Below are 16,050 nucleotides of genomic sequence, written 5' to 3' on the forward strand. Positions count from 1 at the left end.
ATTGAACAAAGGGCCAAAGTATCTCACAACAGAAGTAACTGTGCTATCACTGATGGCAGTTGAATCTGAATCTTGTCACAGACATACACTGTGATGATATTGTGACTGAATTTGCTAAAAGGAAAGCCAAGAAAAAGCAGATCATGTGAAGATATGATATTTAGTCACATTTGATTAGAATGGCTAGTGCATTTGACAGTAAGAGGGATCAATTATAAGCCTTACAGTTAGAATAAACATGAAATGTTCCACAAAAAATATGCACACCACATAAAAAAAATAGATACACTGGGGTCCACTACATGTTTAATTTGATGGTCCGTGCCTGGCTGCACAGCTCCAAGGGCCTGGGGCAGTGGATTCAATCCTTATCTTGGTCCCTGTGAGAAGTTTGGTGTGTTCTCACCCTGCTTGCATAGGGACTCCAGTTTCCTTGTTTCCACCTTTCCTCCCTTGTGCCAAATCATATTGGGTAGGCTCCAGACCCGCTGTAAGCCTGACCAGGAAGAACTGCAAAGAAGGCGAATGATAACAAAAAACTGGCTTAAAATGCTGAGCAGTCCTACTGTTTATCTTCTTACATTTTCATGTAGGCCATCTAAATACTTGTCACACATTCCAAAGGCCATGAGATTTATTTTTCTCCTACATGGAACAATGCCAGTGAATTTATTGTTTCGAATCAGCATGAAATGAAGCTGACCATAACTATGCTAGATATGCTTTGTGCAAGAACTTGTTGCTCATTAGTCACAGTTTCTTCTTAGGATAAGGCATGCCCTTTTCTTGTTTACTTTGACAACCATGCAATCCTCAGGGTTGTGGGTTCAATACCTAGGTCCACAAAGCTTCCGCTGTTGGGTCCTTGAGCAAGGCCCTTAATGGTCTCTGCTGCAGGAGTGCTGTAGCATGGCTAAATCTGCGATCTGACCCAGGTAGAGTGTGTATAAATCTCTTAGTCTCTCTGTACATGTTCAACTCCTGCTCTGTAACTATTATGTAACTAATATGTAACATATGTAGTTATGACAGCAAGGACCTTAAGCTAGGGTTTTTTTCACATGTTTCCTACACCCCTAGTGTCTTCTATATCTATAAACTCATACATATGCTATGCATTTACGAGAGTGTGGAACTGGAGTCTCTCTCTCATTCCTCCTTCTCAGCCCTTCTAGTTACTTTTTTATGCACTCCTATGTTTGTCCCTGTTGTGCTTCGTGTCCTTCTCCTTTGTCCTGTTGTTGTTTTCCTTTCATCCCTCCCTCTTGGCTGTATCTTTGCTCCTCCCTCTGTCCTCCTCCCTTCCTGTACACACTCTCCGGCTCCTGATGGCACGCTGGGTTTGGGAGTGCAGGAGGGAGATGTCTCACACAGCCTGACAGGCAAACACACTCTCAGAAGAAGAGAGAGAGAGCAAGAGAGAGCAAGTGCACGCTGCCGGCTAACGAATACCATCACCTGCAGAGCAAAACAAAGAGGCGCTCCGGAGAAGTGTTAGTCTCATCTCCTTCAACATTAGAGGTAAGTGATTTCTTCTGGACAATGTAATGTATAATTTACCAACAGCCATGAAGAAGCATGCACTTAAGTATGGTTTTGGATGCTAGGGATGGCAGCATATGGAGCTGCTGCATGACTGGGACTGCCTTTTGCTACTTGGCGCTGTTCCTTGTGGGATAAAGGAATAGGGGGACAAATTTGCACAGCGATGAGGCAACAGTGCAACAGCATGAAAACTTTTCCCAGATGGCACACTAAGCTTAATCCTGGGATGTGACAAAAATATATGTCAGCAAAATGACCAAACCCAGCATGATTTATTTTTTGACATTCCACTGTCACTTTCTGTTAATCTGAGTAAAACATACTCTTCAGCTGGAATTGTAGCAAATTCCTGGGTGATCTAATGACACACATTGATTTTCTATGCAACACATTAAAAAATTTTCCAAAGACATTTCTTAACAGCAAAGCTTAGCTATAAACAAGCATGTGTTTATAATGTGGCACTTCATCGATGAAGCCCATGGTCGAGGACAAATGATTAGCACGACCACAGGCCAGAGCTGAATCTAGGACAAGAATTCTTTAGGCATGCCATCACAAAGCCCAGTTCAAATTGCTTCATTTCTGGAGTCCTGCACTGGGAGAGAGACAGACAGACCCAGAGGAAACATGTCAGGGACCAATGATTCTTTCACAGCATTTCTTAAAAGTCGGGATTTAGAGGCATCAGAGATAAGAGCTCAGAGAGATCACTTGATATCACACATTTGATGTACAGAGGCAAAACCGTGCTAAAAACTTTGTACACTGTTCCAACAACCATAATTCATTTGAATGGATCAAACTGGCCAAATATACCAAATATATTTGCAATCGAAAGAAACTACTTGTTGCTCCTCTGCTGCACTTTTTGTTGGGACCATACTGAGAGGCTGGCCTGAGGTCACATGACTTCAACCAGTGTTGTTTATGTGGGTCAGACGTGTCGCTGACCAAAGCGATGTGATATGCCACGTGGACTTCAAAGACACCTCACTCACTCTCAGCCTTGATGTACGGCTCAGGTTCAGATTTAGCTTTGCTCTCACTTTCTACCCAGAGGTGCTCCTGCAACAGCTGTCGACATTAAGAAAACGAATGTCGGAAACTCTGGATTAAAACGAATATTTTGAATTCTTCCTAATGCCACAGGGAGCTTTTAGTGCCACTCGACTTCACACATTATGGCACTTTTAATTAGCCTCTCGCATGCAGCACTGGAGTCAATGGGGTGTTTTTGTTTCATCTGTTCAGACAGAATTGCAGCTCTCTAACATGCGGAAACCTCCCTCCGCCACCACGTGTCCTGTCTGCAGTGAGGAGTGAGGATGCTTTGGAACTGAACGCTTTGAATGGGTACACAATTACCGCTTTCATAAAATCTGTTGAATTAGACGTGTAGCTGTCTTTTGATGAAAAGCGTGTTGATGTAAAACATCTTATTCATGTGCAACCCATTCACACATTTTCCGGCCCCCCACAACATATTTGCACTTGTACAGTGAGGATCTAAATGTCTTCTACTGTTTAATCATGAGTAGATACCTTTACATGGAGCGTACCTTACCTACACAACACACAGACTTGTTGGCACAGGCACGTTACTGAATACCTCATCTGCAAACTGACTGGATTGTTGTGGTTTCCCTGTGTGTTTGCAGCCAAGCGCGAAGAGGAAGAGAGCAAGCTTTTGAGGTGGGTAGGATGGGAAGGAGAATGAAGTCAGATAATAAGGCCAATGCAGGTGCATGATTCCACAGAGAAACCACAGCAAATGAACTCCTTTTCAGTCCCAAGCTGCCCCAGAGCAGCTGTTTCTCAGCACTGGTCTTTTCCAGTAGTATTCAAGGATAAGTGCACACTTAAGGAACTTATATCAGTAAGGGTTGGCCTGAAGCAGTTGGTGGCCCTTATGAGAGCCAGTTCTTGTGCGTTTTGTCAGATACTTAGAGATACACAGGTCATTTGGTCTCACATTTTTTACTCAATAAGGCATGGTGGCATAGAACTACTGGCTATGTGGTGAATGAAGAGCACAGAATCTGTCAGAAAGTACGGAGTGAAGGGGGAAAGACACGGAAGGTGGGTACTGGCATGAAGCAACTGATGAGTGATTTGCTATCTGATTGAAACAGTGCATATCTCATGTTAGTGGGTTCCCACAGAGGATATCATGCATATCAAGTGCAAATGAGGGCTTTAATAGTGTGTAAGTACTGGTATTCAGTGGAGAAAAGCAGGACACCAGTACAAACAGGTTTACCATTATAGAAAACCTTTGACAACACAATGCAACACCCTATAGAAGTCACACATTAGACACAGGTCATCATGCCCATTGCAAGGTTTGTCTAGAGGGAAAACCACTATAGTTTGGATTGAGTTGTAGTGCTGGTTGTGACTTCACTAAACGCTCCAGGCAGCGATGTTCCAACATGTAGCATAAAGCCTTCTCAGAAGAGTAGAAGCAGTTACATCAACAAAGGTGTACATAGTCCCCCATTTGAGGGCACCGTAAGTAATAAAAAATGCCAGATTAGTTGTCCTTGACCAGCTTTGCCTCATTAGGTGAAGCATAAACAAGACCATTGATTCCAAATGAGTGCATTTGTATCTGAAGTCTTTCAACTTGAGGACCAAAGAAGTGTTGACACCAGTAAAGCCCCCCGTCAAAAGATTCAGTCTCATAACCCCCATCTCTTCCCCCCAGCAGTTGAAACCACAACCTTTTTTTAAACAACATATTTTAACATAACAAAATAACAATGCAGAATGAGATTCAGATACCTTTTAGATGCTCATAAACAGTGTAACAGAACTATGTCCATTCCATGCCACAAATCTTATAAAAAGACAGGCAAGGACATTAAGTCAAGGATACTCTTCACAGATTTAAAAGGTTTTTATACAGTTAAAGCACTCCATTACACATTTCTGCTGCAAACACACCTGTACTAAGAACTCTGGAAAACAAACCACTACAAATCAATCAATCAATCAATCTATCTATCTATCTATCTATCTATCTACATATATGTACACAAAACTGAATTAGGACTTGTCCTCCCCCTCCGGCCTTCTTTGACATTGTTTTTCTTTGGTTAATTTAATAGCGTTATGACACTGTGTGCCTCCTGTAACAGTCATATACAGTATTTCAGATGTTAGTATGATGGTATGAATGTGGAGGAAAACAAGGAGCAGTTTGTGATTCAAAGAAAAACTCATTTTTGAAACGTGGAATATGCATATATGAAATATGCCTACCAGTGCAACTGGCCTACTTCTCTTTACTGATGATGTGACTGCTGACAGCAGCAGCCGGAATTGTATTGTATAGAAGTGTTTTCACTGCTCAGTTACAACACAACATTTGAAAAAACATTACTCCAACCAATGGATTCATCTTCTAGAAGAACAGTAATGTGAAATGTGCAATGAAAGCAATTATGAAGCTAAGCAGTACTTTGTTTGATCAATGGCTGAACTGATCCCCATTGAGCAGCAGTTCACTTGGTAATAATGTTATGGCTGATCGGTGTAAAAAAATCTGCAGTTCCTACATTGCTGACCTAATGGAGTAAATATCCTTGAGAAAAAGCCACACATTTGCACTTTAATTAGTGCTGTGCTGAAGTAATTCTGTACACATGGTTTCTTTGCACACATTTGCACACATCACTGAAGTTCACTGTAGCTTTCTCACCAAACTTACAGAAATGGGACCAAGAACTTCACCTCAGTAAAGAGGCAGAATAGAGTACTGACCTCAGGGATGAATGAAAAAGTTCTGGCAGGATCTGGGGGCTGTAAGAGTTTAAAAAGTTATTAAGTTATACCTTGAGGGTCATTCACCAGAGACATGACCCCTAAACACAGTCAAAGAGAACCGGCTAACTTTTAGCCGACTTCTGTAAACTCTAGAGACTTTAAAACTGTTCTTTCCACGCTGTGTAAATCAAAAGTCAGGCTCTCCAAACCAACTGCAATTGTGCCCTAGAGGACAGACAAGTCAATGCGTGCCTCTATAGTATTAAACGGAGACAGCGAAGAGAACAAAGCAGATTGGTAAACAGTAATTAAGTTCCATTGCTATGAAATCTACAGTGTCTGTAATAAAACTATAATGGAATCATGAGAGAATGAGAGGCTTTTTTCAAATTTCAAGGCTTGCATTTGAGGCATTAAGGTCAAAGGCATTTTGGCACTTCTTCATTGACAATTCAGTAGCCTATTCTGAGCTTCATGAAAAATAGAAAGCTAAAGAACACGTTTTCCCCACGGTTATTGGCTCACATCTTTCAGAATCAGTGCAGTAGAAGGTGGTGGTGGTGGTGGTGGTGTCAGATGATCTAAGGAGAAGCAGTGGGATGCTGATGATTTGGAGCATGGTGTTCCCTGGAGATGGAGAAAGCAATAACACTCTCGTCTTATGTAACGCGTTTACAGTCAGCTCAGAACAGATGTTGATAGAGCTGAGCAAACTTTTTGGCTGGGCTGAAGGCGCCTGCTGAATGACTGCTGTAGGAGTACACATGACCTTCAGACCTTGACATCCGCAGGAAGCAGGGAGAACTTAAACTAGTGCTATCATATCTAGGATTTATAAACATGAACCAGAATAAAAAGGGAGGCAAACAAACTAGGGGTACAAGAAACAGACCAAGAAAAGATTAATGAGGTCAAACTAAAGGAGGTCAGACACCATACGCACTCATACACTCACATAGGAGATATCTGTGTCCTAACCATGAGATTATTAGACTCATCTGCTTGATCAGTGAGAAAAGTGGCCAGATTAAACACAAGTGAGCACATCAAAAGATTAGCGAGGGATTAGGGCCCCCTCAAAGCAGTGCCCCCCAAGAACCTTTGAACTTTTGCAGGTTTTTTTATCCCTCTGCATCCTTTAGACCATGCTGTTAGACACCATATAAAGTAGCTTAAATCAAAGGCAGTACAGTGTACAATTTACTAGGATATGTTCAGTAAGTCACATGTTTGCAGAAAAGTGAAGAATTTGATTTGATCTGTGGTGAATAGACCTGTATATTGTCAGGTTTATAACTTGTGAGGTCAATGTACTCTATGTTGTTTCAGGTGGAACTTGTGTTTTTGCATCTAGATATAGAAATATAGGTAGTATAACTAAATACATAAACTGAATAAATTTATAAAATAATTAGTAAAATGATTCCTCTTTCCTCTCTTGTGAAGACAAAATTAGGACACTCCCAGATTTATTACTAACCCTAGTCAGCTGCAGATATTTAGAACATGGTTCGATGGGATTTTGAAAGAGCCTGTCTTACCTAAACCTCAGACATTTGGTTTGATTTGCTCCTGACTGTGGAAGTGAGTGGTATCACCATGATCCAGATCCAACGAGCTCTCTAAGGCCTTCAGAAGGAACGTTGTAGATGCATAGGAGTCTGGGAAGTGATTTAAAAACCATGGCCAGGTCAGGCCATCCTAGCAAGTTCAGCCCAAGAGCAGACCGCAAGTGCGTAAGGAGTAAAGAAGTTTCTAACAATCCTAAAATGTCATCACAGGACCTACAGGGTAGCTTTCCCCCCCAGCTGATGTTAAAGTACAGGATGTACCATTAAACAGATACAAGGTTGATTTTTAATGGGAGGTGTGCAAAGAGGAAAACCTTACTGTCAAACAAAACCCACTAACATCTGTAAGAGAATGCCTTTATAAAGGCCAGGACTTCTGGAACAATGTGCTTTGGACAGATGAATCCTGTGTCTTGCCCTGGTGTTTTTTTTTTAACAATAAGGGTTTCTCTTATGAAAATCATAGAAGTTATACAGTCTCTTTAGATGCATGTACTTTTGACAAATAATTGTTTTAGTTATATTACCTCTATCTTTCAATATTGTTCAAATGCACTTTTTACTCCTTATAAAGAGTATTATAGAGTCACACTGTTTCAATACAGTCGTAAATAATAATAAAGACCAGTAAATTGTTTTTTTTGTGGTAAAAACATTTTAAAATGTGACACGGCACATTAATGCTACTGTTTTATTGCCATACTTGACCTACAGTCAACTGATTATGTCATGTGCTTAGTCTCTAGATGGAGACCTGCCCTCATCAGTGTCTGCACAGCTGGAGACAGTTACAGTTGTGTCCAGCATGGAGCAATTTTCCATTTCTTGCACCTCACAAAAGTAATCCACATTATTGCTGTGTATTTCTGTATACACTGCTTGCGTACATGTCACCACATTACCCACTTTGTCCACTTTGTCTGGCCTCCTCTGGAACAGTGTTAGTGTTCCTCATTGAGAAATTAGGTTGCTGCGAAAAACCAATGCCAGTTGGAGAGCAACCATTTCAGAGAGTCAGTTCAGAAGGACCTTAGTCAAATGTAAGCTTTCATTTATTTAAGTGATCTGACAGTAGCTTGTGCTTGAAAATTGAACAGCTTAATGAAAGCAATCAATTTTTCAATGTGTAAGAACATCTTAATCAAGTTAGATTTCCTGTGAACTCAAAAGTGGCCAATTGTGTATGTAGTAAATGCAGACAGAGATACCATTGTTATAAGGTGCTTTCAAAATCTTGTCCCTATGCCTTTTTACCAAATTAGGCTTTTGAAAAGTCATATAGACCGGAATGATCACTTGTATAGTGCTTTGAGTGCTCCGGATCTCTGTGTAATTTACTGCCACTGCACCACAAAAATGTGGCCCTGTGCAGGGCTTTGTTCAACGGCACATTCACTCATGCAATTCTTCACACAAAGGACTTTAAACAGCCTTGACTGCAGGGGGACCGGGATGCTTTTTCCGCAAACAATCTCACAAGTGCAAGAAACCTGCTTTGAATGGCACATGTAGGCCATTAGGTTAATTGCCACTATGCAAACAATTACCCAAGTGGAGAATTAGCAGCAGTCGCAATTAGTCCTGAGATAAAGATGCAGATAAAGAGGTGCAATCGTGTATTTCTCAGTTCTAGTCAATCAATTGACCAAGAGATATTTTCCTCTAGGTAACAAGGCCATAGTGAAAGGTCCATATCAATATGGTCGTGCACAAATCTGGTAACTCTACCACCTCTACCATAACTTTCAGTGTAAGGCAATGTAAAATGATTTTATTCCAGGTCATTGTGGAGCACTTGTATTGGTCCATTCATCATGACATTTGGACAGCAATAATGAATATATTTGTGTCCAAATGTTTGTGGACACCCCTTCTAATGAATGCATTCAGCTACTTAAAGTTGAACCCACTGCTGATGCAGATATGCGAATGCACACACAACTTGTACAGTGCCAGTAGAGAAGTACTGCCAATAGAATAGGAGACTCTGGAGCAGATATACATGAACCGATTGGCAATGCCAGGTATGGGCTAGACGGGTATAAGGTTCCACAGCTCAGTGGAACTGTGTTCTCTGGAATGATGATGCTTCATCCATTACTTTTTGGATGAGTTGGGGAGTTAGAGAATAGGTGGGGTGGTGATCACCCAACATCCTGACCTCACTAATGCTCTTGTCGCTGGTCACAATCAAATCCTCACAGCAATGCTCCAAAATCTAGTAGAAAGCCTTCTCTGGACTGTAGAGACAGTCACTCCAACAAAAGCAGGATAAACTCTGTTTAACCCAGATAACATGCTCATGTGGGCTTGTATTGGTAGCCCAACCAGAAAGCTATGTCCATGGGTTCCATGTTGACCCCACATATGGATGCCCACCAGGGTTCCACCAGGGTCAATGATGGGACCAGGAGAGGTTAAACATTGGCCCCATCTGGGTTGTACACTGCACATAGAGCCTAGAGTCAGATTAGGGTGGGCTGCAACGATAGGCCCCATTTGGGAAGCCCAATTCACAGTAACAACATATAAACAAACCCACTAAGAGGCAATGCCCACCTTGAACCCACCTAACCCACGTTGCACCCATGCGAGCCCCACATTAGCATGTTGGCTGGGTAATATCTAAGAGTTTGAATGAAACAATGAATGGTGTCTTAATATTTTTGTCCATATAGTGTAGATGGGTTTTACATAACAGTGACGATATAGGCTTTTCATCACTGCAGGAGAGGACATGGCTTAGAGTTGGTATTTGTCTATTTACACAACAAAGGGAATAGAAACAAATGTGATTATGAAATGATTAGAGTTGGACATTCATTCATGCACAAAATATTTGGAGTTAACAAAATGCATCTAGCCCTGAAGTTTGTAGCCTTGGGATATTTCAGCCCAGGCTTAGTCTGCTCTCTTTCATTCTACATTAATCTTGCATGCAGGTTTGTAATTGATGTGGGATCACATGATCAGTTTAAGTGAAAGACTACACCTTGACTCAGTCTAACATGGTAATGCACACCTTGTGACCCAGACAACACACTGCATGAGACCAACAGCTCTGTCTCATGTGACTGTGTGTGCTATGGAGCCCCCTGTCTAAAGTAATCAAAAGTGTTAAACAGAGCCTTACCACAGTCTTTGAAGATGAAACACTAGTCTAGCATGGCAGTGACTCTTGCGAGGCCACTCACAAAATGCACTATATTTGCTACAGTTGTAGTTTAAAACAATGAAGATAATAATAGAAACTCAATATATCCAAAAAGCACATCCAAAACCGCTTAAACCAGATGCAGGAAGGTTTGTGGCCCTGCCTGAAATGGTTTGGATAGCTGAACCATAATTACCGCCACCGTTATTTAGATTTAGAAAAGTTGTGCATAAACAATGTGTCTCACAGTGCTTCAAAATGACTGTCCTCAAAATACTTGGTCAAAATTCAGTCACTGCAAATTTTATAAACATCACCTTTTATAGGCCCTGGACTGACCTATTTTGGCACGTCTCAGATAATGCAGGTGTGTTGTGGCCATGGGACCCCCCTGCCAGTGGTGAGTGTAGGACTATTGGTGCTGGTGTGTGCAAAGTGGGCTGAGCCATACAGGACCCCCTACCCTGAGGGAGACCAGGAGAGATATGACCAGCCAAGAGATTCTCGTCAGGAAACAGACTACCACAGAGACAGCAGGTACCAGCAATTATGTCATATGATATGTAATGTCAGTTCAATTCTGTATTAATACCTAAGGCTGTGCAGTACATGTGCAGCACACGTGCAGTATATGGACTAATCTGTGATTGCCATGTTGTTTGGCAACCATAGCCTATTGTTAATGAATTCTACTTTTGAATTGCTGTAACTATTAATAATAATATATATTTACTGAACTGTAGTGTCTCTTGTCATACAACAATGGACCATTCAAGACTTAGTGCTACCATATGTGTAACCCTTGTGTTGTTTTAAGGGTCAAAAATGACCTGCCACTATGTTTAACTGCAGAGAAAACCTCCTAAACGATCTTTTCTAGCTTTATATCCTATTGCTTCCTAGAGTGACCCCAACATTAGGGAAAGTGAAACATCACCTTTGTTCAAACTTCCTTGAAAGTTGTACATCACCAGGGTACATGGATTCTTTTCAGCTCAGATAAGTATACAGAATGCTAAACCTGCACAAGGGTTCAGGGTTAAACTGGTGAATTGTTTTTTCTTTTGGTGCAGTAACAGCAGGAGAACAGAGTGCCGGCGATGTTGTGACCCAATGGAGGAGCCTCCTCAGTACAGCAGCACTTACCCCCAATACCAGGTGGTTCCACAGATAAACATCACCATCCTCAAAGGTACAAACCTTCTCAAAGTGTATGCCTAACAATAACACCTAGTTTAACTGCAGGACTGGTTCAAGAGACAAAAACTGATACATTCTATCAGTAGTATCCTAAATCCAGTCTTCCAACCATGAAATGCATTGCCAACAATGGATTTTGTTTTCCAGCAAACTAACTGGATGTATCTGGTATAGAACAGTGATTGTGAGTCTATGCTAAAAAGCTCTGAATCACACATGGCCTAACCACAAAGAATAGGGCACAGCAAAACAGAGTGTAAATGGACTCCTCATTGGACTTCATTGTCCAAACAGTCTCTGGCAGAGACAACCAGATTATTAAACAATTTTTATGGCTACTGGAACAGAGAAACTGCAGGGTATAAAAATGTGTAGTTACATAACCTAAAAATGTAATGTTTTATTGAAGCTATGTTCCTCCTGAAGGCTACCAATTAAATAGTTTGAACAAAAATAATGTCACCCTTGCCCCTAAGGTAGTCTATCAATCAAGACATGTTTGGTGCAGTTTGTCTCATTATTTTTGCACTGGAGCAACAAAGACAACTAACCAGTAACAGAAGCTTATACCTAAGTATTTGTATTGTGCAAACTGCATGAATAATCATGGACTTGCAATAAAACACATCAGACTACAAGTACAGTTGCTTAATTGGTTTGCAACAGCATACAACAAACCAAACAACTGTGAAAATGGTAGCAGTCCTCTTGAAGTATGACATTTGTTTTTTTTTTTTTTTATTTCTTTACATATAACAATAAATCTTAAGGGCTTTTTCTCAGTTATTGTGAATACATGAATCCATACCCAGAAAGATTATGCACACACAGAAGAATCATTCTGTGCACAGTTTTGCAAAAGGGTACAGCATAAGTTCCTCCATTTATTGCTTTTTATTATTTTCTTCGGACACAAACAGTCAAGCAACGAAGAACAGTGCTTTTCTGGGGTCATGGTATTTTACCATGCAGGAGAAGGTTATTAGTCATGCAGATGCTAAATTGAAGCACTCGTGACAAAATGAACCAATCACAGACTCTGGGTCTGGAAAAAAAAAATGATGTAAAATTGTAGACATTTAGAAATGTAGTTTGCATAAACATCAGGGGTGGCACTATTCTCCAAAGCTGCACTTTAACCAATAACAAACAAACAGTAAAATAAAAGCCACTGATACGTTTTTCTGAATGGTAAGAGAGCTGGGTAAATATCTATGGTACCCTACCATTCTCTCTCCTTGAAACTGGTCCTGTTTTCTGGACCAGTGCATTTTTCTGCACAATTTAACATGGAGCAGTGGCAGAGATGACATTTGTTCATAGCTGTAGTAATTATCTGGGCAGTATATCAGGCTGCGCAACACCTGCAGAATGTTTAGCCCAAAGTTCTATATGTGTGTACAGTAAGTTTATGTGTAAATATTCAGTATTTCTATTTTGTAAATATGTTCTTTTTGCACTACTGTGAGGGACGATGCACCCACATTTGCACTCACCTTCACACCTGTGTAATGTGACATGACAGTAAAAGTGATTTGATTTGATTTGAACCTGCGGAACAAACCTGATGGTTGGGTTGGATCAAGATCAGATCACGTTTTCACCACCATCAAACCACTCCAGAGTTTGTTGACCACACAGAGACCACCTCCTCTCAAGGGACTATGTGCGGTTGTTTTGGTCCACTTCCGACTGAGATTACTGTATTAACACCTGTCCAAACAAATCACACCAAGGGTGGAAACAAACCACAGTCCGATTTAACCAGACTGAAACGTGCAGGTGTGAAAACAGGCTTACTTTCACCACGACATTTAGCCTAGGTCAGTGCTATAATTTAATTACATGCCACGCAAAGCCTTTTCATTAAACTAAACATCTCATGATAGTTTGACTATATGTGGGAAAAAAAATCCTTCATTCCTTTAATTCTCTTTCCACCCAGGGGAGAAGGGAGACACCGGTCAACGTGGGCCCTATGGGAAAGCAGGCAAGATTGGTAACACAGGCCAGCGAGGAGTCCCTGGCATAAAGGGCACAAAGGGTAGCATTGGAACTCCAGGGGAACCCTGTAAATCCTACTATGCTGCTTTCTCTGTAGGCCGCAAGAAGGCCTTGCACAGCAACGACTACTACCAGACCCTAGTGTTTGACACAGAGCTGGTCAACCTGTACGGCCACTTCAACATGTTTACAGGAAAGTTCTTCTGCTACGTGCCAGGGATTTACTTCTTCAGCCTTAATGTGCACACATGGAACCAGAAGGAGACGTACTTGCACGTAATGAAGAACGAGCAGGAGATGGCCATCCTGTACGCCCAGCCTAGTGACCGCTCCATCATGCAGAGCCAAAGCCTGATGCTGGAACTGGAGAGAGATGATGAGGTGTGGGTGCGGCTCTATAAGGGCGAGAGGGAAAACGCTGTCTTCAGTGATGACTTTGACACTTACATCACATTCAGCGGCTACCTCATCAAAGCCAAGAGTGAAGGCTAGTGGACCTAGGTGATATGGGCACTGGCATGAAATATAAACGTATATGTGCATTGAGTAACTGTTGTTGCTCCTTTTTTATATCATTTGTATTGGACATGTAGTATATAAAAGAAGCCCATCTCAGTTTATGTAACATTGTTATCCACCTATCTACGTGCAACGTGAACACAGACAGAAGAAGACTATCAGGGGCTCTGGGAGCATAAAGTTAAACTGGGGACAAAGCCAGGACCAAACGCCGGAGAGTGGGGCTTAATGCTGTCTGCACACTTTGATGCTGTTCTCAGTTGTAAAAAACTGAGCGGTATTATTAGACAGTTAAGTTAGTGGTTAGTTATCTCACTGTATGACAAATTCTGTCCCCAACAAATTCCAGTTGAGACTTTCCTTTAATGGATAAACCAACAAACCTCCAACCATTAACATCAGATAGGCATAACAGGGTACAGTTTATACTGTATGCCAGTTATCTACAGATATTGATTTTGAATGAGTGGTTTTATTCCAGAATTCATAAAAGCTCACTGATTTTTTTTATTACTTTTACATAGAGAAGAAACATCAATAATTAATACCATCTTTATTAGAAAACCTTGTTTTATACATGTTATATCTTACAACATTTAGTTTTCAAGGTACTGAATTAAAAAATGGACAGACATGTCATTTTAGAATGAAACCCCATATCGTCACTGTCCAGTGAAAAACATGTATCTACAAAACAGTGATTTTACAGGAGAAGGCAGAAACATCCCTAATTTTGAATAGAAGTTAATGGAAAATACGTTTTTTCCCCCAAGTAATTTAGAGCATTTGTATGGGTCCTTTCATCCCGAATTATTCAAACAGTCTGTAGAGCAGCTACAGGGTTCAAACCATGGAGAAAACTAAAAATGGGCAAAAATAGAGATACATGTTTTTTTATTGGACAGCAGCTATATTAAATAATTATATATATATGTCTTTACAAAACCTCAGGTCTTCCTAACTCTAAACAATACTAAACAGAAAATCTTGAGAAGCACTAATCAGGTCTTTAAAAGCATTTAACACAAACACACTTTCTGTTTTGACTGTGGTTTTTGCTGAGATAGAGTGCTGCAATAATCTATATAATATTCTGTGGTGAAGAATACAAAGATATGGTGCTCTGATCAATGACGATACAGTCTGATGGTGCTGTTGAACATTTAAAATATGCAGAGATTCTACAATCTACAGGAAGTAGTATTTTTATATTTTCAGAAGTGGTATGTTTACAGTGTCTGTAAGCTTACAAGGGATTTGAAATGATAGTGTTAAAAACAGTGAACTGTGGTCCTTGATAACACTTAGTCAAGCTTATTGTTAAATGGTTTGTTGAATTGTTCATTAAAATGACTCCATTAGATGATGATGATGCCCCTGAGTGAACTGTGGTCTCTCTGCCCATGGCACTCCACATGAATTACTTAAGAGTGGAGAAAGGGAGGTCTCATGAGGAAGCGCTTTTATAGTCAACAGCTGTAAATGTTCTTTTGGTTTCCCATTACTGACATTAACAGAAAGTCACTCCACGTGTTTTGGGCCAGTATTTGAACACTGAGTTTCAGAAGCTCTAATCAGGTCTATGAAAATTATTGTACAAATTCAAAAAGAAATGCAAATATATTCAATAAAAAAGCAGAAATACATCCTACAAAACAGCTTAGTGTTGGTATTTTTGTGCAGTAGGGTGTGTGCGTGATTGTGTGTGTGGGTGTGTCAGTATTTCCACTGGCCTGGTTGGACTAAGAAAGTGCACTGGATCCAGAGGAATTTTCAGAAGTGGAATGAGGGCTGGTCCAACTCCTTCACACCCTGTCCCTTCAAAGCCCAACGACAGCAAAACACACCAAAGACCTTTCAACACCAACGACCAGCCTTATTTAAGAGGCAGACGTTCACCTTTGACCGCAACTGCTGTGTGTACACTACAGCAGCTTTATTCCCACTATTTCCTGTGACAGATTGATAATAGTCATTAATGCTCTGTCGGCCTGTGTAGCGCTCTCACTTCGGGTTTTATGACAGTCATTAAGGCATATATTATGATAATGTATCACAGCTGAGCTGAGTATGTAATGTGATGAGTTTAAGAGAATGTGGGTAAACAGTGCAGTGATGCAGTCCAGATGTCCATGCGATCTAAAAATGATCTGTTACAGGTCGCAGCTCTGCTAATCAACTACTTTTCTGTAGCTTCATCACTGCAATGTACGATCCAAAGAAATATTCATTAATGTTCAGTACAAGTTGTTTTAACCTACTTTGTGCTGTTAAATAATTCTGTAG

The 16,050-nt window shown here is 40.7% G+C and overlaps 1 protein-coding gene across 2 annotated transcripts; it reads left to right on the forward strand.

Moving 5' to 3' along the window:
* Window positions 1-1,438: 1,438 nt before the first annotated feature.
* Window positions 1,439-15,422, forward strand: c1qtnf1 (C1q and TNF related 1). 2 transcript variants are annotated; one of them, XM_072667540.1, is made up of 5 exons: window positions 1,439-1,521; window positions 2,800-2,901; window positions 10,400-10,578; window positions 11,115-11,233; window positions 13,187-15,422. In XM_072667540.1, exons 3-5 carry the CDS (start codon window positions 10,403-10,405, stop codon window positions 13,735-13,737), a joined length of 846 nt encoding a protein of 281 aa, XP_072523641.1. In that variant the 5' UTR covers window positions 1,439-1,521; window positions 2,800-2,901; window positions 10,400-10,402; the 3' UTR covers window positions 13,738-15,422. The 2 variants fall into 2 exon arrangements, with proteins under 2 accessions (XP_072523641.1, XP_072523640.1); XM_072667539.1 differs by lacking the exon at window positions 2,800-2,901 and having other exon boundaries at window positions 1,447-1,521.
* Window positions 15,423-16,050: the final 628 nt, after the last annotated feature.

This window comes from Salminus brasiliensis, chromosome 22 (assembly GCF_030463535.1).
Source record: "Salminus brasiliensis chromosome 22, fSalBra1.hap2, whole genome shotgun sequence".
Classification (NCBI taxonomy): domain Eukaryota; kingdom Metazoa; phylum Chordata; class Actinopteri; order Characiformes; family Bryconidae; genus Salminus; species Salminus brasiliensis.

Excerpts from the sequence above, each read along its gene's own strand:
- c1qtnf1 (XM_072667540.1), top strand. The coding sequence starts at position 10,403 with ATGCAGGTGTGTTGTGGCCATGGGACCCCCCTGCCAGTGGTGAGTGTA. Across the intron at positions 10,579-11,114 it reads GACTACCACAGAGACAGCAG|TAACAGCAGGAGAACAGAGT; the intron begins GTACCAGCAATT and ends CTTTTGGTGCAG. Across the intron at positions 11,234-13,186 it reads AAACATCACCATCCTCAAAG|GGGAGAAGGGAGACACCGGT; the intron begins GTACAAACCTTC and ends CTTTCCACCCAG.